Genomic DNA, 22,436 nt, shown 5'->3' with positions numbered 1-22,436 from the left:
TAAATAGAAAGTGTTGTTTTTATCCTTCACTTCTCAAACTGAAAACTTGAGCTTAACTTACAGTGTTTGGTAAAAAAAGTTATGAGAATTTTAACTTTGTTTTCATTTAAGACTCCATGGTGATTCAAAATTAGAACGTGAAATGTTACATTTTAACCGTGTGAGTGAGTGATGTTTGGCCAGTTCTTCCTTCAAAAAGACTTTTAAAGGCTGTTTTTTAGGGTTAAAATTACACTTGGGTCAAATTAGGTTAAGGTAAGGTAGGGCTAGGCATTTAGCTGTAACGGCGAAGTTCAAAATAAACCAGGTGAGATTAAACATGTATCAAGTACAAAGATGTGAGTTTTTGTTTTATTGTCATTTTTAATAAGCTATTTGCATTTCTTTGAGTTAGGCTCTTAACATGTAATTTTTATGATTTGTTTGTGAATTTCCAGTCTTAATTCCATGCAGATTTGTGTGAAGTGTGAACTGGTGTGTATGTGCAAGTGTGTGTTTTAGCCCAGCCTCTAGCCTCGCTCGGGGGTGCAGCTTGACTCTTCAGTTATACATCAAGCCAAAAACCCAAGTGAAAGTATATGTCTCTGTGCCTTTCAAGGATCTGAGTTTATCCTCACATCCAGCCACAGCTGTTACCTCAAGCAACAATTCTGTACATTTGGGGCTGCATGAGTACTTGTGTCACAAGGTCTTGGGCTTTAAGAATGGACTGGGTAGGGAAAAAAACATCTCCAATGAAGGAATTTCAACTAGCTACCAAGGTGGTTTTTTGTGTCAAAGTTTAATGTGTGGTTCTGCATATGCATCACTACAAATGCACTTGTTTATATTTGAGCTCATGCACTCATCAAATGTTACATTCACCAGATTTAGCTAATCTACTGAAAACATAAAAATAAAAGTGTGTGTGTGTGTGTGTGTGTGTGTGGGTGTGTGTGTGGGTGGGGTATATATGTTAGAGAGTGAACGAGAGGGAGAGAGTGATGGAAATATTCCTTATGCCTGTGGAACACATCATCCATTCAAGTCCAAACATATATGCGTCCAAGAGAGCGCAAGGTAAGAAAATAATTGCCAGCCTCTGCTTGAAGGTCAAATGTTCAACATATTCAACATGGGTTGTGGCTAATAAATAATGAGCCTAACACTGGTTCGACTTAAATAAACCTTTTCCTGTTATTTAATGGGCACATCTCATACACACCATGACAGTGTATCACCCTGTGTGTGTGTAGGGGGAGTCTTCATTTTACCACATTAGTCCAGTTTTGCCTTGTTATCTCTGACAAACACCCATGTTTCCTTTCCCTTTCCCTCTTTCTCTTTTTCTCACACACTCACACGCACAGAGCAACAAATGCACAAAATAGCTGTATTCACTAAAAAGGGTTAAGACACTGTCCTTGGCAGTTCAAAAAGTTCAGATCCTTCTTTCATACATACCCAATGAGTTGAATACCAGCTCCACCTCAAGTCTTCCCACTGCTGTTTGATAATCATTAACTGTCTAAATCTGTACCATGCTCCTTCGTGGGATGCACTGTATATATGTTTAACTACTGTCTCAGAAATTAGCATAGAATCTGTCATACCGACATACGCAGCTCATGCAGCAGACTCATGTGTGCAATCTTACACCCACCAACTGTATAGGTGGTTAGCTACTAAACAGAAACTTAAAAAAAATAGGACTAATGTGATTAGAGGTGATTTAGATGTCTTGAGTTTGCAATCCTCAGTTACCCAGAAATGAGCTCAACAGCTGTGAGGCATTAACTGCAAATATGCTGGTCACCCTTTATCTTAAACTCTGCCCGAGGGCCTTTCCCTACAGTCTGGCATTATAGCATTATATCCTGGAGTCATTACACGGATGGGTAACTACTGAAGACAGATGAGAGCAGGAGCGATACTGAAATGGGCAATATGAATTGTATTTAAGTTACTTGCAGTATTGTTGTGCATGGCTGTCAAAAACAGATTATACTTTGGTCAAATAATCTATCACTTCCTGTGCAATTATTACTTATTCTCACTGATTTCATTATCCTATTTCTTCCCTTTCTTCAATGTTTTATGCTGCTATCTGTGATTTACTCTTAGGTTTAAGGTTAATATTAGTTTGATAACTGAGACAAAATTGTAACAGTCTTGGGTTTAGTACCTCCTGCTACTGTATCAGCCAGTGGCATCATGAAGAGTTTGATGGTCATTGCAGAACTTCTTGCAACGCAAAAGTCATACACGATTCGTTTTCTGTATACATTATTCTATACATATTTGTACTCATATAATCTTTTGTTAAATGAATCCTTTAAAAGGAGGAGAGCTAAGCTAATCTGCAAGCCTGGCAACTCCAAAGCCCAGATCAGCCGATGGCTAAACTGATGTTCTTCCAAACAACCGATTGGCAGATCTTCTCGAGGGCCGCTGTGTAAACTGCTTTAAACTGCCCATAGTTGCTTCAAACCCAAAAGCCCCTTTGCAGCCTCCGCTTTTTTATGCTATATCTGAATCATGTCATGTCTGTCATTTGATGTCTTATTCTACTGTATGGGGGCCTCAATGCCTCAGGCTCTCTTCTTCTATTCTTGAAATGTACTTGGAAAGGTGTAAAGTGATCTCTTGGGAACTGTTTGGACAAAGCTATATCACCAAATAGAAGTTGCTAAATACGGAAATAACAATCCTTTTTGCTTGTTTTCCAGTACTTTTTTTTCATAACCATCATGACAAGTCTCTCTCTTTTATAGAGAAAGAGAGACCTGTTTTCTCTATAATGCAAAGCTCTTGAGATGCAGAAGCCATCTTTATAGTTTTAAAGGTCAATAATGTTTGTGAACGTATCTGAGCTTGAGCCATGGGGCTGACTGTGAGAGTATTGACTATAAGCCCATAGTGATTCTTTCTATCACAGCATTACCACCTTGGGTTGTGAGCACAGTTTGTCGAAGTAACTCTAATCCCAAATGTGCTGCTGTCTCATCTATTTATCATTATGAAGTGTTTCTCCCTGCTGCCTCCCCTGGTGGTGAAATGACCTTTCCTCACTGTGGGCAGAATCACCCGTCATCTTCCAGACTGAAATTCAACTTTTTATGATATAATTCACATTGTGGTCTCCCTTCCGAGTCACAATTTCTTTCAATTCAAACACACTTCTCTGGCTGATCTTCCTGAAAGCACATCTCTTCCCTTTTTCGGGCGCTTCACATGATCAATATTTGTAAGGCAAGGATTTTGAAACATAACATAATGAACTGGTGATCATTTAGACTGATTTTAAAATTGCATCTAAAGAAGTGTAGGCCTCATTCGTCTAAGTTAAAGTCAGTTTTTATGATGCAACAACAAGAAAGAGACTGGCATCCATGAGAGGATTCTAAGGTGAAAAACAACTGCAGAACAAAAAGAAAATTTTTTACTAAGCTCGTGTCACATTTGCCAAAAAAACATCTTGATGATCATCGAGACGCAGACTTCTTGCTGTTGCCTCACAACAAGAAGGTCCTAAATTTGACTCCACCACCAGGCCGGGGCTTTTCTGTTTGGATGTTCTCCCGGTGTTTGCGTGGGCTCTCTGGCTTCCTCCCACAGTCCATGACATGCAGTTAATGGGGTTAAGTTAATCAGTGATTCTAAATTACCCATAGGTGTGAATGTAAGTGCAAATGTCTCTCTGTGTTAGCCATGTTTCAGGCTGATGACCTGTCCAGAGTGTACTCCATGTCTCGCGGTAGCTGGCATAGATATCAGCCCTCTTGTGACCCTGATAAGGATAAGCAGAAGAGAATACATGGATCCAAAGAGGACTGGACCAAAATCCCTCCCCAGCAGTATGAAAGAGTCAATTATCAAATAAATACTTGAATGCAGTTCTTACTGGGTGGCACAAGTAGTTATTAGAATTTATTCTATGGGCTTTTTCACATAGGGCCTGTTAAAAAATGAAATCATTATTTAAAAAGTGCATTTTGTGTATACTCTATCTAATATTCAAATTTGTTTGATGTAAATGTGATAAATATGCAAAAAAAAAAAGAAATCAGTATGAGGAAAATACTTTTTCACAGCACTGTATCTACAAAAGTAACATGAATTAAACATGGGTACGCTGAACGAAGCCAAGATCAGCAAACAGGAAATTACATAATGTAGGATGGCCGTGGTGAAATATATGAAATCACGCCATGGATCATACTGTGTATCACTGAGGCCCAAGGGTGACTGCCTTAAAAACCTAATCTTTCAACAGTATTTAACTTGTCAGCTTGTCTCAGACATTTGCCTTGTTATGTTTTATTTGCAGTGGATTTTTTTTCTCATCCATTCCCATACGTTTCCAGTTGTGTCAGAACTATGCTTAATGGTAAAAAAATAATCATTGATATCAGCATCAAGATTTTGATGCATGCAAATTGTGTGTGTGTGTGTGTGTGTGTGTGTGTGTGTGCGCATGCTAAAATCCTAATTATGATATTTCCAACAGTGCCTGGAGATCGCATTTGTTCCATCATTATAATCACAGCCAATTACCGTATGGTGTTAGCTTTAATTGCTAATCCTGCACACATGGGATCACTGAGAGAAACTGTGTGATTTTTTTAATTTTTTAATTTTTTTACAGTTATGTGCGTGCACATGTCCAACTTTGGTATAATTAAACACTCAGGAAATAAAGCTAATTTTAGTGTAAAGCTGGGCTTTTCTCTTGCAAGACTCAGAAGGTGGACATTTTAATGAATGCGCATCGTTGAACCTGGGGAGCTTATCTGCATGTTAATCCTGCACACACAGAGCAGGGAGTAAGTCCATTTCATATTACTGTGGGGTGATTTGACTTCATTGATCTGCACTGGACTTGGCACAAGGTCAGCTTAATCTCGCAGTGTCTGTATCGTTTGCTTTAGAGCACCTACCATGGATGCTTGTTTTTTCTTGAGGTTTTGGGCACTAGGTCAAGCCATGACATGAGTTTTCAGGGAAATAAACAGTGTGTCAAATGTGGTTAATGTCTTATTTCTACAAGATGAAAAGAGTAAAAATTCCAAATATTAATGACAAATAAAAATTTAAATTAACACATTACTTTTTTTAAATAGATAAGCAGTATGTGTATGTGTGTCATTGACATCATTGACACATCATTGAAACAATTGTATTGTTTTGGTCTAAGGTTTATTTGTCTTTTTGATAGCAAGTATGACGCTCTTTTGAAGACTTTTGTGTGCAGAGGAACACAAACTGGCAACAGTGGCAACACTGTGACATCCTTAGAAAATGTAAAATATTCATTTTTGAGAATCTAAATCTGTATTCAAATATTTCTCTTGTTTTTATTACAGTTCGTAATACTGCGCCTCTGCCATTAAAAATGTTATACAATAAAGGAGTTTTGGGAAGAAGTTGGAGCAATGATAAAGGAGATTTTGTCAATTAAACTTGTGATGGATCCCAAACTTTTCCTACTGGGATTATATCCTGTAGGGTGTAACATAGATCATTTTGAAAAAATCTTCATAAACATGGGAATACTACAAGCAAAGAGAGTGATAGCTCTAACGTGGAGGAGTCTTGGCAAACCAAGTATTTCACATTGGTTCAAAGAATTGTCTTTATGTTTACCATTAGAGAAAATTACATATACTCTAAAGATAAACAAGAAATTTTCCAGAAAATTTGGGGGCGCTACATCCAGTATATTTGGAATAAAGATCTATCTGGTTTACTGTGTGAGACAGGGACAGCCTAGCTATTCCCTGTACAGGACCACAACCATATGCTGCAATCTGAAAATTATTCTTTAAAATCTGTCAGAGGTCTCATGGACTCAAGTGCTTTCATTGAATGTACCTTGTGTTTCGTTTATTGTGTAAATTTGTTTGTGCATGTACTTTATATATGTATATATGTAAAACTTTAATAAACATAATGTTGAAAAAAAATGTTATACAACTTAGCTCCATACAGATGTGCTTTGAGCTTTGAGGTTGATTGCTCTGGTCACAAGATTTTCAGAAAACTTGCTTTGACCTTGAGGTCGAAATAACTAAGATTCAAACGGACTTTTACGGCTGAGTGGCAAAGATGCATCCCTGACATGTTATCTTCAGACGTGATCTTACTTTGTTTTCAGAATCACTGCAATAATTAAGGTTGTGATCCAAACTGTTTAAAAAAAAAACAACCAACTATGCCTTGAAGCTCATTTTAGCTTAAAAGCTATTATTGATATTAAAATTAGAGTCAGTTCTCAGATTCATTGGATGCATGTGTCATTGAGCCAAAAAACTCAAACAGAGGATGTTAATTTGCTTAATGAACTTGAGGATAAGCAGAGACATATAATGTGTTTGCATTTTGTTGTTTAATGCTTGATAATGTTGATCCTATGACCCTCATCCAAGTACAGTGAGAGCCTCTTCATAGTGCATTGTGTACATTTTGTATAACCTTTTATGCTAATAAGATGTGTACCAGCACAGGAACACTTGTTATGTACCAGAAAGCTATTTCAGGAATTCTAGGCTATTTCAGTATCTACATACACTGTCAATCAATTATTTTTTTCATCTTCCTTTTGCTGAAAATATACTGTATGACTATAATTATGTTGTTTGTATGCTTTCATGCTGTAGTATGAACTTATTACCAGTTAAATGCCTTGCTAATGGTATTGTGGGATGGATAAGACTATAAACATATTTCTAGTGCCTAAAATTTTTTGTAGTAATTTACATCTGTGGGATGTTGATAAGTTCCTGCAATAGAGTGCAGTAATGCTATATTAATGGCAAACAAAATAAATAAATAGAATCCCAACCTTCACTTCAATTCAGTTCAGTGCAATTTGGCTTTATTTATATTGCGTCAATTCACAACAACAGTTGCCTCTAGGTGCTTTATATTGTTAGGACCTTAACCTTGTTATGTATGCGCAATTCAAAACAGGTCAAAACCTGTTTACATTTACCAAAGTCGTCATTCATTTTTCTTAATGCATTTACCACCCCCCACACACACCCATACACATAAACACACTGGATGTGCTGGATCAACACTATTCTGTTGTCCACTAATTGTGGACCTCTAAAACAAACAAACACACATACACACACATGCACACACAGCCATAAACACACACAGGTCCTCAAGGCCAAGCTCAATTTGATTTATTAGAGTTTCACCAATCAGTTTTAAGACAGCTCTGTCACTGGGAAGGTCAGTGGAGAAAGGACGAGAGATCATCAATGCACACACACACGCGCACATGTACACAAAGGAAGTTGGTTTTACCTGACTTTTTAACCTTTTAACTTTTCTCGAGTTGCAGGTCTGAAACTAAAAAATTGGTTTAATACTCACAAACATGCCCCCCCCAAACTCACACAGGCACACACACACACACACACACACACACACACACACACACACACACACACACACACACTCAACAGTGCTGAATCATAAAAAAAATCTTGCTTCCTAGAACTCTAACTCATTGCTGGATATTTCTACTGATAGAGAGGAAAGGAGAAGATATACCATGACCAAAGTTATAATTACAGAAAAGTGTACACCAACATATTTATCAGAATTACCTTGTTTTTTTTAATCACTTGTGCCTCTTTGTGTATTATACAATATGCAGTGGGTGAGGGGTCATTGTTCTAACCAGTATTCCAATGTCCATACAGAAGGTCTAAGATAACTCAAAAGTTTTAAAATCAGGATCCGCGCAGTTTTTTCTAACCTTGATAATTGATGAGTCTGACAAAGCTTTGAATATTTGTATTGTTCTGGTGTTTGGCACGATTTCCAGCCCCCACAGAATTCTTTGAGCTCCTTCGTCTATTATACTTAGCGCTGTTTTCTGTGTACCAAAGTTCTTCTGTTTCATGTCATTGCTGACAGAACAACAAGTTACATTTTTCCATCTCCTGTCTGCTGACTCATCTGTCAGTTTTCACTCCCACTACTCTGCTATCAGTAGTTTACATAAATCACTCACTCATTTGCATGATTCCCTTGGCTTTTTGTAAATGCCAAGTTTATATCTGAATGTCAAGTACAATGAAGCCATGATGAATCAAATTTCAAGTGAGCAATGATCTCCTGGAGCTTTACAGCGGTTTGTGATAGAAGTAGTTAAAAGTTCTTCAATGGTGGATAAGTTACCTGAGATCTCCTCACTTAGGGCTTTGTTTAGGGCTTAAACTCTAACACTGGTTTTGGACACTTTTAACTGGTATGAATCAAATATCAGCAGTTCCTGTTTGCAAAGCAATCATGGGTGTGGAGGACAGTAGAAGTATCAGTACTTTGACTCTAAAGAAAGATTAAAGTGTTCCTAAACTTTTGATTAAGTTTGTTTGGTTTCACATCCTTCCGTGCATGTGCAGTATTTGGACGGGCGGGGGGCATGCACCCCCAAGTTTGTAAATGTGATAAGTCAAGAACAAGGTGACATAAGACTTTCAAACTGATACCATAGGTGAATCCCTGTGGCCTTGAACCCAAGTTTAAGGTCAGAAGTCACATTTCCTGAAAATCCTGTGAACTCAATAAATTGAAAAAATGAATTTAATTTGATACCACAGCTGCATCTAGTTCAAATCCCATGGCCTTGGCCTCAAGATCAGCTTTTCTGAAAATCCACTAGGATTTTCAAAACGCAGGTGCATCTACTAGGAGGCTGAGGGATAACACTGGGAGCTGCCAGTACTTTTATTTTTGCCATCAGCATTTCTCTTCTCTCCCCTTCTTTGTTTTGATGCTTCACTGTCCACACACCTGTTCTGTTTTTCCTCGTTCTTCTTCTGTTACTGATTGATAGTGTTTTTTCTTTGACCCCTTTAATCTTCTTTTATGTTTTAAATGTTTTTTACTTTCCTTATTTATCATTTTTTCCCATCTTTCATGTTACTCATTTATCCAGCTGTTATTAACACAGATAAAAGGAGGAGATCACTTTGTGGAGAGGGTGGTGATTGCTACGTGATGCTTGTTATATTAGTTTTCAAATTCTGCTCTGTCATCGATTTTGGTTGTCTCGTGATAAAACAGCTGCATTTTGGGCCACCATAACTTATTGGATCAGATCAACATTGTTGCTTGTTATCATTGTTTTTCTAGATATTCAGATTAGACTGTAGCTGTTCTTTCCTTTTCACTTATGGAAGTGGTTAGTAATTACATATAATTATAAGTAAATACAATTTTAGTCTCTGTTTTGTGAAAGACTTTATTAGAGGAATGAGAAGAGCTTAGTTACTGCAGTTATTGCTGATCGGCTGTTCTTTCAGTATTTGTTGTATTTATTCTCTTTAATTAATGAATCTATAGGAGAAGAAGAAGACTGAGTGGATTATAGAAAGTGGTTTGAACCTAAAGCAGCATAACTAACAAATGGTTTAGGATCATCTGATCCCGAAATAAAAACAGGCTTCATCAAAGAAGAAATGTTTATACATGTAGATGAATTTTTGCAAAAAAGAACTTTGAATTTTAGAAAATAACCTTTCAAATCCTTGTAATGAGTCATATCATGTGCACCGATGTCTTTAAATCTGTATGAATAATGATCGAGTGCCTGTTTATTCAACAAAGAAAACTAATTTTCTTTCAGTCTAAAATTAAAGGCCCAATTTTTATGACTAATGAAGTAGAAAAGAAGTGGGAGGAGAGGGAAAAAACTTAAGAAGAATTCAGAAAATAATCAGCATAACTAGAGTAATTGGTTGCTATTGTGTGGAGAAATACATACATATACAGCTGTTGTCTGTGTTTTTGATGGGACATCAGTCTACCCTGAATTTAGTGTGTTGAAAAGGAAGAATGTTGGTAAAGAAATAAGCATTTACCTCTTTGCTCAGTTATGAGAATAATTCTTAAATGTCTGTCAGTGAGACTCCTGCAGCTGTCCTCTATTATCTGTCACTGAAACTGAAAATGTATCTTCTCTCTCTCCAGATACTTGTCTGTCTACATTGCTGCCTTCCAATCCATCCATTTGGCACTTACCTCCATCGCCATTCTCTCCAGGATGTCACTGAAGGTACAGACCAGTAATGTGACCAACAAGACAGACCCAAAGTCCATCAATTCACGGGTGTTTATTGGCAACCTGAATACAGCGGTGGTCAAGAAGTCTGATGTTGAGAGCATCTTTTCCAAGTATGGCCGTGTGCTCGGCTGTTCTGTGCACAAGGGCTATGCCTTTGTCCAGTACGCCAGTGAGAGGCATGCCAGGGGAGCTGTGATTGGGGAGAACGGCAGGGTGCTGGCAGGACAAACACTCGGTGAGTTGATGTGAAACAGCATGTGAATTGTAGTTTTACTTAATAAAAAAAGATGAATAAAACTTGACTTTTAGGACTTCCACATTGCGAAAAGACACTGTTGGTCTTTTGGATTAGATATTCAGCTGAAGCTTGTAACCCACAAAAGGATTGATAGATTAATGGCATCAGAATCTACAGTTTTGTTATAATAAAACTAACATCCAGCAGCTCTGACTACAACAAAACTCTCTAACCTGTGACAACCCTTAAGCATCATTACATTCAATTTCCTCTTTAGTCTGTCTGTCTCTCTCTCATATTTTTTTGTTTTTGCTATTGCGGAGGAAAAAACCATATCAGAGGAGCAAAAACAGTTAAGCGGAGTGTGCCTTTAAGCTGCTGGAGTGATTTTCTCCCCCTGCCTGGTCCCCTGGCGAAGCAGGAAGAGACGAACTGTCAGTGAGCTGGTGTGAAGAACTCGACTGGTTTATGCTCAGTCACTGCAGGGCTTCAAGCACATTTCTGTGTGTGTGTGTGTGTGTGTGTGTGTGTGTGTGTGTGTGTGTGTGTGTGTGTGTGTGTGTGTGTGTGTGTTTTTATGTGTAATGGAGGATAAAGCTGTGACAGCTAAGGGGTCTCTAAGTGATGCTCTCTGCACCTCTGCAGCTTTTGTGTAGGTGTGCGTGTGTTGCTGTAGAAATCATATAAAAGCCATCTTCTTTTTCTGTACCAAATATCTTTTCATTCTCTTATCCTGTCTGTTTCCCCCTCTCTGAGACACTTTTTAAACTTGGCCACTACCTTAGGGATTCAGTTTCCTTTTTAACAGAAGACTCAAACAATGCATCCAATGACATGAAGACAGTTTATTTTGAAACTGTCAAAAGACAAACTCTGCTAACAGACTGCTTGAAAAAATAGTCATAAAAAAGCAAAAAAATGTGCAATACAGCAGAAAAAAGAAAATCATCATAAGAAGAATCATGCAATTTTCAGACACAGTAAAATTAACAGTTCACCTGTAATACGACCACTCACTAGAATGGGTTTCAGGAGACTTGGGCAGCCTGAGGTCTACAAAACAAGCTGTAGTCCTCGAATTCTTAAATCATATGAATTTCCAAATATTTTCCAAATATGACAATATTCCTGAATCATGGTCAGTAACATCACAAAATCAGTTATGCAGCAATTAAAAATGCCCCATGAGGTTTGCTTTTGTACATTTTAACACACGTGCAACATGTTTGTCAGTTATCAAAACCATTCGTATTTAAATTCATGGGGAACATACGTATATACATATACATGTTATATACCTATGTGGTATGTGACTTTTGTTGCTATGATGCCAGGTCTCTCTTGGAAATAAGATTTTTAATCTCAATGAGATTTTTTACCTGGATAAATAAAGGATTAATAAAAACATGAAGTATATTGCACTCATCCTGTTTGTTTCCAACTATTTAAATGTTAAATTAAAAAAAGTAAATCAATAAGCAGAATATAGAATTTGGCTGATATATGTAGCTGCCATAACTTTGCTTATAGCTAACTTTATCTGCACAGTATTAGTTAGTTTGTAAGAATTAAAAACAAATTATAATAAATAAACTCTATAAAAATAATCAGCATGGATTACTTCACATATGCAGGCATAACCACATATTATTATTACAAGAATTTATGTATAATTATGTCGTCCGAAAGTGTTTTCATAAAATCTGGTGTCACCTTTCTCTTCTCAGTCTAGTCCAGCGAGGTAGGGAGGAATCAGTACGCTGGTTTAATACTCACCTAAGGCACAAAGAGTACTGTACAAGGTATTTGCCTCAGTGTTGTCCTCAAACTTCTGTAAACACTGTAAAACATGAGAAAAAACCCAGCATGTTGTGTCATCAAACTAATATTTTGACCTTTTGCTTTAGATAAAAAGACAAAGTTAGTGCTCCACCCAACGTTATCATATCAGCTGAGAGTAGTATTGATGTGTGTGTGTGTGTGCTTGTGTGCTTGTGTTTCCCTTACAGGCTTCCTCTTTAAATAGCAGGACCTACAGGTAAAGTCAGTGAGGCATATGGAGCAGCAGGTAAACTGTGTGTGTGCGTGCGTGTGTGCGTGCTTGCACAGTTTTTCACTAGGTCATAGAGGGGAGGGTATGTGTGTTTGTGTGTTTCCTGCAAACCAATGGACTCCAACCATTTTCACACCTGGCTGGAGTCACAGTTCTGGATCACTGCCTCAAACTCACACACACACTCACACACACACACACACAGGCACGTGCACACTCTCCTTCACGGTGAAGTTAAAAGGCTTGAATCTGTAGCCTCTGGTTGCTGAAAACTCACTTTCCGTCCTCATCCTCGCTCCATCCTGTTATTATCCTCAGTGGATGCTTTTTCTTCATCTTTCTTCATCTCTGTCTTCATCTTTCAACATTTCTAAGATAAAAACAATTGTCTGCGAAATTTAGTAACTCCGTGTTTTCCATCACTGTAAAATGTACAGGTTTGTTTTAGGCGATAAGACCTCATGTAAGTTCAGAAATGTTACATCTGCCTTCGTAGTATTTGCTACAATTTGCTTATCCGTCAACTTCAAATCCTTTTATATACTTTTCAACTTGTGGTGATGTCTTTATGCTTCAAGTGCTGCCTGCACTACATAAAATTTAACAAGACAGGAGCATCACCTTATATTCAAGCAGAGGAGGATTTAAGGGGGGCTGGTATTAGATGACTAGCATCAGCTGCTTTTTTTAGTAGCTCACAGGCACTGGCTCATTAGCAGTTTGTTGATTAACAATCATACTCAAACAGATGAACAGAACGGCCAGTATGAGCTTAGACTGTTTGCTCTCCTAAAATGCTCGTGTCACCAGCGTTTCCGGTTGCTTCCTCTGTAACCAGCCCAAACAGCTCTCCATGTAACATTTTGTTTCTGCCTTAACTCACACTGCATTACAATAATGTTATTAAAACTACAATATTATTACATATTGTTTTATCTGATTCTTTATTTAATATTTCTGATTTTAGCAACGTGCTATGTATCCTCTCCTTGTAGTCAAATACGATCACAAACTAGTGCTAGTAGTTTTGCAGAACTGAGATCACAATATTATTGATTTATTACTAATTTAGCTTAAGCAACAGCAATTTTAAACTAGCCGGTTTTCAGCAACTTTTAATTTATTTTATATTTGAGTGTATTTTACTGCTTTACTGCATTTGTCTGAATTTTTACTTCAGTAAACTTTACAATCTAAAGATACTTTGGAGAGTGAAAAAACCCACGTGAACACTGCACATCAAACCTGAAGAGGTATTTTCCCAAGTTGCCAGTAATTTTTGCTTGGAAATATCTAAATATCTCACTAATTTGTGAGAGGCTGCAGTATCAGTGCTTGATTCCGAGTTCTGGGTTCCAGTCTGATACAAATCTGCTGAACCTTTTTCGTCTGTATGGAGTTTGTTTCCTCCAGTTTTGTAAGGCTTTCATAGAGATGCTCTGGTTTACTCCTACAACTAGAAAGTAAATGCTGTTCTGTGATAGACTGGTGAGCTGTGGTGCTCCGTGACCCACTGCATGCTGGAATTGACTCTGGTGCTCTGGTGACCTTGAACCATGAAGTGATTTAGAAATGGATGGATGGTGATTCATCAGTGCAAGTTCTGTTTTCCCCCTCTGTTAGCAGACTAGCCATTAACCATCTACCCATGCTGGGTGGAACTAAAGCAAATGAGCTCTAATATTCTGTTAAATTTAAGACCACAACGTAGGAATCAGCTCATGACATTTTCATCATTCATAATGACAGATCCTTTGTTTTCCTTTCACTGTGTAATTAACAACACAAATTTGAACCAAAAAAAAGAAAACCTTCTCAACGAACTGTCTTTAATAATCTTACAGTGAGGACGCTTTGTTCTTAGTTTCTCTACTATTTCCCCCCCCAATTCATTCAAATCATTTTGCCTCCTGAAAACATACATATTCCATTAATCCTAACTTGGTGTAATTAAGTTTTCATACTTTAGTTGATCATAATTACTATTGCAGTATTTACAAAACATTAGAAGAACACAACAATTATTTCAGGACTTGAGGGGAGAAAAGTGATTTACAGATTATAGTTGTTGCCTCAAAGGAAGATGATACTGGGTTAAAACATGCTTTCCAAGGTTTGTTTGGTTGTCAGTCTGTCTTTGTTAGACCTATGGTTGACAGACAACCTCTTCAGGGTATAGCCTGCTTTTATCCCAGTCAGCTGAAATCAGGCCCTCCACGTCTTTAACTGGATGTCTGATTCAGAAAGTTTGCTGACAGTTTCTTTCTTTTTTCATTTTCTTTCATTTTATTTGGCCTACAAAGCAGCTACATATATTTTTAATTGCTTCTACAACCATGTAATTATTGTAGAGCATGTACTTTGGATGTACTGTTATATTCCTTTTTGACATAAGAGAATGAGCGAAGTAACAAACACAGCTGAGGGGTTAGTTTCTTGTTTTTTTCCCCTCCCCTTCTGCACAGTAAGGGGAACTGACCTAACAGCTGGCACTGTTATTGTTGTAAAATAGCTCAACAGCTACCTCTAGTGGAAGTTACAAGATAACACAGGAACTGTCTTAGATCTAAGTTAAAGGCACAGTTAAAGGTACAGATAGGGTTACTGTTTTGTGATCTAGCTACAATACTTTTTAATGATCGATTAATATAATTTTATTTGGTAGTTAACAGAGTGTTTGTTCTTTTTTATATATATAAATATATATATATATATATATATATATATATATATATTCCAGATATCAACATGGCGGGAGAGCCAAAGCCCAGACCCAAAGGCCTGAAACGATCAGCAGCTTCTCTCTACAGGTACACACTGCTATTTATCAGACTTATTGATTATTTGATTAATGTGTCACTCAAATTCCTAAGCAGCTCTTTGAGTGTTTCGGGAACTTGCTAAAAAGCTTCTTTTTAAGGCCAAGGGATTGATTAGGAAGCCTGGCAGAGAGTAATGTGACCACAAACGGTATTACTACATAAACAAATGCACACACACACACACACACACACAAGGAAAGTTGTAGTATAGCATCAAAACCACCTACAATGCATAACAACAATTTTCCTTGTGGGATCAATAAAGTTTCTATCTATCAATTTGTAATAAACCCACAGCAGACCTCAGGCCTTTCAGCACTTTATTCACAGTTGCTTGTTTACACACTGGCTGCAGCTGTTCAGCTCACAGCCACATACTCCAACAACAACAACACTCAGGACCCAGCACAGCCTCACAGCCTTTTAATACAGGTGCGGCGTGATAACTAATGGCGCTCAGGTGTGTCCGCCTCACCGCAGAATATCAACCGACCACGCCCTACCGCACTATCTATAAAGAAGTAATGAGGACTAAGAAATCCTTATTAAAGTCTGTTCTGAATGATTTTATTTTATAGTCTTTTCTTTATATTTAAATTGGTGCAGAGTCATGTTGTACGTCACTCTACCATTTAAACCTGTCATTGTCTGAATACTAATGTAGGCTCATAGCTACCAACTGTCATACTGTGACGCTGGTCATTTTTAGTGATAAAAGGAACAGGTTTATTTTTCGACCTGCTGCTCTTCACTCTGCTTCTCAGGACATGCTAACAGACTGTGGATGCTAACAGTAATTTTAAAATATGTGTCATAAATGCACTCTTGGCCTCTAGCAGTCTGTTTGAAGATCTATTGTCTCTTGTTTTATCTCTGGTTTGAGTACCTTTTGTCTGTTTTTCTGGTTTCTTTCCCACACAGATTGTAACTATTTTATACACTCTTATTTTTCATTTGTATTTTTAACTATAAACTGCATTGAAAACCTTTTTTTTTGTCATATTATTGTGCTTTATATGCAGTTTCATGCTCGTGTAATGAAAAATACTCTATGACTCTATGTTGTGCTGTGCTTTTTCTACCCAGCGGCTATGAGTTTGATTATGACTACTACAGAGAAGACTTCTATGACAGGTAACACATGGACTGTTTTCAGCTGTCAGCAACAGGTTAATCATGATAACCCATTTAGGTAACACATGGACATCTCTATCCAGCAGTAACAGAGAAAGTATGGTTTTTAGGCCTTTTATTGGTTTCCAGTTGCAGATATATATATATATATATATATATATATATATATATATATATATATATATATATATATATATATATATATATATATATATATAAATAAAATAAAAGAAATTTGTAAAGGTGAAAATATTGGGTTGGATATTTTGATCTATAAAAAAAATGCCATAAATTTGAAAAAGTTACAGTATATCACTTGTTTCATTATTTTACAGTTCCCAGTTTCTTCCCAATAACCGTGACCACCCTTTACTTATCCAATAACACAGTCCCACCCCCCCACCCCCCATCTATTAACCACCACTTTGCAATACCAAATTCTATGTGTCATAACCCAAATTGTATATACATAACACTATTATTTACATATTTACTTTTTAACAGCGGATTGTATATTTGCACATTTTATATTTTTTTTCTGTTAATACTGTTGATACGTATATACTGCTGCAGAATTGTGCTTCAATAAATTATTTCTAAAAATTTGATTTCACATATGTCAGCCTAACAATTTAAGAACCATAAGGTGTGATCTAAAGTTTTTGACTTTAACGTAACTGATTTAAATCAGCTTTCCCATTAAGATTTTCCAGTTATACACTACTTTCAACTATTTTTAGCTATTGTTATTTTTAGATCATTCCCTTCATGACCGCTTGCTCTTCCGTGTCTGCAATTTCACTCTGGACAAACATCAACTTCTGTTTCAAATGAACACAAATTACGTGTGGAGGATCTTTCTGATGATGATAGTTCGGTTTCTGGCTTTGACCCAGATGTTTTCAGCAGATCTTATTATTGGAGGCCTCCAGGCTGAGACTGTCAAAGCAGAGTTCTAATACTCAGCAGAAATGACCTGTGTGCCAGCACATTGAAAATTCAGGACTTTTTTCACCATACCGTTTGCTCATCATCTGTCTTACATACCAGTTTTTGCATCCCAGAGAGTTCTCCTTGTCCCTAAAATAAAAAGTCAAAGCTAAAGTCTTGATGTTGGAATTTCATATAAAAGAACCAGAACATCTCCTAATGATGAGCCACTACTGAAAATGCAAAAATGCACGCCTTACTTCACATCACAGAGTCCAAATGCTGTGATAATGGTTAAACAAGGTCTTTTCTCACTGTTTCATGTGCTGGGTCGGATCTCATTTAGTGGGAACAGTGGGGACTTTTATACTTACTGATGAACTGCAGCTTTTTTGAAGAGACTGATTTATATTACGGTGCCCACTGTGGAGGCTGTCACAAATCCTTACAGCAGCAAGATTCTATGAGCTGATATTTATGACAGCAAAACTTGACAGTTGATCAGATTTAATGCTAACACAGCAGGAAGACTAACAGTATCTTTCATCATAGTGATAAGATCTACAAGATTTCAGACAGAATCTTTCAACACAATATTTTCCTCCTTAAGAGCATTTTTTTCTTTTTCTTTTTTTTTGTACCTTTCTTTCAATAAGTCTTATCAGAGAAACATCTGGTTGAATTTAGACAATTTGAATTGACCTCTGCAGTCATGTCACAGTGTGGTAACTATTACTGCTCTGACAAGACCAGGTGAAAGTCATCATCAAAGGCATTGCAGTTGTGGTTAAAAGAAAAATAACTTCATCTGTACACCAGGAATTCCTCAGACTCTAAGCTAATTGTTGTTCCAGTCATGTATGTCTGAAATGATTTTATTCATTAGTGTTAAGGCCTTCAAAATAAAATTTTTACATATTTTTGTTTGGTTTTGCTGCTTTTTTCTTGTTGAAAAGAATAAATAAAGTTTTAGGGGGAAAAAATAAAATTTGGAATAGGCAAGATAAGTCACAAAAAAAAAAAAAACTGGAACCTTTTTTCATTTTATTGAAGAGTCTGAGCAATCACTTTCAGTCCACCCTGGAAAAAAGTGAATGTAAGTGATAACAACCTCTTTAAAAGTTATTTGGAGGCAGGTATTCCATTTAAGGAAATAAAATTTAAAGTGTGGGTTGTAGAGATGGCCCTTGATGTGTCTGCTGTATTTGATCTGGTGTGAACCATCCCCAATCTCAATTTCCAAAGGACATTAAAGGAAGAATTGTTCTTGACATGCAAGAAATTTAATACTGTTATTATTCTCCTACTCACATCAAAAGCACAATAAATAATCCTAAAAGACATGAGAAACAGCTAAAATAAAAAAAATAAAAAAGCAGAAACCTCTACAATTTGCAAAAAAACCCCAACTTCTTTCTTGTTTTTGTGTTTTTTAAGCTTTAAAATAAAGGATACCACGAGTGAAAGATATATCAGTTTTACAAAGACTAAAGGTTCCACAACACTTCAAGACAAAAATAAAAAAATGAAGTGCACACCATTAACGAAACTTCATCGGAGCTGTTGTACTTCATTTGCTACCTCAAGGCTTCCACGCCATATAATGGCTGAAGGTGGTGATGGTGAAGCTGTTTGTGACCTGACGTTTGGGATAGTTTCACGATGCACCAAGACAGAAAAAGAAAGAAAGAAAAACAAAGCACACAGGAAAAAAGAAGAAAAATTGATCTGTTGATGATCTGACTCCAGATATGTCCTAGAGAGGAAAGCTTTAAAAGGATATGCCAGAAATAGTGATGAATTGAAATACTTTTTTGGAAGGGAAATGGTCTAAAATTCCTTCTTGTCATTTTTCACGGTTCTGCAAACAGCATCAGGAAAAATCCTTTGAAAGTCCTTTGAAAGTGGTGGCTGCTAAACTAGGTTCTGTTCTATGAATCACTAAATTGAAGGGTTCATATAATTTTTTCCAGACTTTACTGAGTGATGACGAAACTGCATTAAAAGGCACGAAAATTACAGCCGTTCGCGTGTAATGACACTGTATTTACATATAATTGTGACAATATGAGATCAGACCATATTAAGCATATTCACTAATCTTAGTAACTCAGCAAGCAGGGAGGCTTTTCCTCTTTCAACTTTCAACAACTACATGTGTGAGCAGAACAGAAAACAGAAGTTGCTTGGTGAGAAGAATCTATGATAATGCATCCAGATGACACTAGATGTTAAAATAGTATCTGTATCCAATCTTTGCATTTACCCAGAGGAAAGAAAATCACTAAAACAACAGGGGGTTATTCGGTGTCATTATATGTTGAGGTTTTTGAAGCTTGTGGTACCAAGCATTCGTGTTTCAAGATGGTCATGCTAACAGTTTGAAATACAAAAGTCTAATGGAGTGAAGTGGAGGTAATTGAGGTTTCTCCGTCTCCCAGAGAAGAAGACCAGTTGCGTTTATTAATCCTCTTATACATCACAATTCCACTAAAGTTTACCTCTAAACAAAGAGTGAACTGAGAATTTTGCTCTCAGGGGTGTTTGAACACATGGCTAAAATGTGGGCTAGTGTGGGATGCTTGCCTTGGGATGCTTCCTGTAACCCATGCAAACCCTTTCTTTCACTATTTGGGTGACAGAAAAAGATATGTTTGCCTTTCTGTAAAAGTTACCGCACACCACTGCTGTTTAGTGTCAGATTATCCCAATAGAGCAATTCGCTCTTAGAGTACATGCTTACTTGTGGTTCTTGGAGCTGCTAGAAGCATAATGGAAAGTATAGCCTACAGCTATTATAATTTTCTTTCTTTAAAAGGCAAGCCTGAAAGCCTGTGGAGCAGTTCATAATTTGGGTTCAGATACCAGACACCTTCCGCGTTAAACTTTGTTTTTTTATTAAAGCTTATGGTTAGGTCAGCTAGCCCTGAGCCATCCCTTAGTTATGCTGCTATAGGCTTTGGCTCCTGGTGGACTTGATCCATGATGCACTAAGCATTTCTTCCCCTCTTGCCTGTATATACTTGCATTACATTTATATGTTATGGCTGCATGTCATGTCACAGCAGATGGCTGGGTTAGGGCCCTGTCTGTGACTGTTGGAGGTCACTTTCTGTGAGAAGGGAGATCTTCTTTGCCAGTATTGCCAAGTGCATGCTCATAAGGACTTTTCAGATAGTTTCCATCTAACGTTGTGGGATCTTTACATTGTGATTTGAAATGCCTTAACACAGCTGTTATTGTGAATTGGTGCTACATTATATATTGGCATGTATTCCTTTATCCATACAATTTCCACTTCTAATAATCACCCACACAGTTTCAAATTTGTCAAGTAATATCAAATTTCCACCCCTTCAAAGGCTGACTGCTTTCACCCCATCTCCAGTTTAGAGAATCGAAATCAGCTAAGACAGCTTGTGAAGCATTGGGTTTGAATTCATTTGTGTAAAACTATAAAGAAGGTAAACCTCAAAGCAGCACGAGTCAGCTGATTAAAGCTTGTACACTGGAACTGTCAATGGAAATTATCGCCACTACAACCAATCTTTGTGTTCCCCTACCTGCTGAATCCCACTTTAACTCCTGACTGTACTCTTTTTCCTGTTTAACTGTGGAGGCAAAATCAACTCTATAATGTAGGCAACAGAAAATTAAGGTATTTTTAAATTGTTTTTCACTGTGTCCTACATAACAGATTTAAACTGAGTACATTCATGAAAATTAGAATTTAGATTGGAATAACTTTCATATTCATTTTATATTATTGTGTACTGAATTAATATAGCACATGACAAAAATAGCTGGTAGAATTGTCCTTTAAAGTGCTCCTTTTTATTTTCATACTTGGAGTACATTTCCGAGTCTGTACTTTTTATTATTTATTACTTTAAGTTAAGAAGTTGATTGAGTACTTCAGCTTTTAATGTTTTCAAAAATGTTCTTTTACTTAAGTATCTCTACTTTTGCCACCTCTGAAGTTATTTTGTTTCTAGTCCAGGGTGGTATGATTGTACAGCAGACATCTTTAATGACATTAGAAAACAAGAACTGGGTGAACAAGTTTGAAATGTCAGTAAGTATATGACTTTTGACCACAACTGTTTGCTACAGTATACGTAAATATAACTGAAGTAATGTTGCTTTGTAATGTGTTACACCCAACACTGGTTATGGCATATGCACACTCAAAATCACAGAGTTACAAGGAGAGCGTTCTAACCTGCAGGGCAACTAACAATATTTGGAGAATATTTAATATCACAAGTATATAAAAATTAACTCAGAAGAGGTAGCAGAGAAAATAAGCATCTTTCTACCATCTTATTCTTTCACCAAATTATTAGGAGTGTAAATATGTTTTATGAAAAGATAAAATTCCTATATATTGGAAAGACTAAACTGTAAGCTCTAGTAGGTTGATTTGATGTCACAAGGACGGAATGAACTGAGGTGCAGACCAGCGGGGTTAGAAAGAAAAGTCACAATTTTATTTACACAATCACCAGGTGAAACTGTATTCAGTGCGAAGGGTTAAGGATTTCCAGGGAAGGAAGGGAAACAGGTCCAAAAAACACACTCCACGCTCTCGCTCTCCACTCCTTTGTCCGTTGTCGCGTTTCCACACCACACCACATTGCCAGACTTCAGGGAAAACAGGTCAGGAAGCAGGTCCAGGGAATTGAGGTTACTCAGCAATCCAGCAAAGAAGCCCACTGAACCACCATCTTAAATAGTGGCTTGGGCAAAGAATGCAATCAGACAGATCCGTGGCAAGTGGTTGATTACACCAGGTGCGTGGGCCAAGGGCGGGAGCCCAGGTGAGCTCAACCCACGCAGACAGAGGAAAAACAGGAGAAAGAGAGACAAAAACAACATGTGGCCTGAAAACTAGGTCAGACATGGAGACTATGACTCTAACCCCCTTTCTGTTGGAAGACTAGCTGAGGTAAATATTGTATGTGCTCACAAAGAAACTGGAACATACATCTAACCTAGAACTGTCACTAACCAGTTTGGTAGATAATAGTTATTATTTATTTCTTGTCATGTTCCAATATTCTGTCACTTGCGAAAAAGTGTCTAAATTTATTTCATTCAGCATGCCATAAAGGATTAATGGCATTTGTGTGGATAGCATATGCAATCCTGTGAACCCAGCGTAAACCAGTTTCTGTGGTTTGGACTTGAAAG

At 37.2% G+C, this 22,436-nt stretch overlaps 1 protein-coding gene and 1 long non-coding RNA gene across 5 annotated transcripts in view; both read left to right on the top strand.

The window, feature by feature from the left end:
• The window catches only part of LOC309707057, a 262,943-nt gene that overhangs the window by 128,415 nt on the left and 112,092 nt on the right, over nucleotides 1-22,436 (top strand). The window lies entirely within an intron of this gene.
• Nucleotides 1-22,436, top strand: part of raly (RALY heterogeneous nuclear ribonucleoprotein) — a 130,130-nt gene that overhangs the window by 65,152 nt on the left and 42,542 nt on the right. For 3 of the 4 annotated variants that reach the window (XM_082534133.1, XM_082534131.1, XM_082534132.1), the window contains exons 2-4: nucleotides 9,973-10,301; nucleotides 15,098-15,167; nucleotides 16,266-16,313. In XM_082534133.1, coding sequence (XP_082390259.1) covers nucleotides 10,046-10,301; nucleotides 15,098-15,167; nucleotides 16,266-16,313 — 374 coding nt within the window. In that variant the 5' untranslated portion in view covers nucleotides 9,973-10,045. Of the gene's footprint in view, nucleotides 1-963; nucleotides 1,060-9,972; nucleotides 10,302-15,097; nucleotides 15,168-16,265; nucleotides 16,314-22,436 lie in introns of those variants that run through there. The other variant, XM_082534134.1, reaches the window with a different exon arrangement.

Source organism: Aulonocara stuartgranti (assembly GCF_965226115.1).
Source record: "Aulonocara stuartgranti genome assembly, chromosome: 5".
Lineage (NCBI taxonomy): Eukaryota > Metazoa > Chordata > Actinopteri > Cichliformes > Cichlidae > Aulonocara > Aulonocara stuartgranti.
This window is presented reverse-complemented; position numbering and strand designations above follow the sequence as displayed.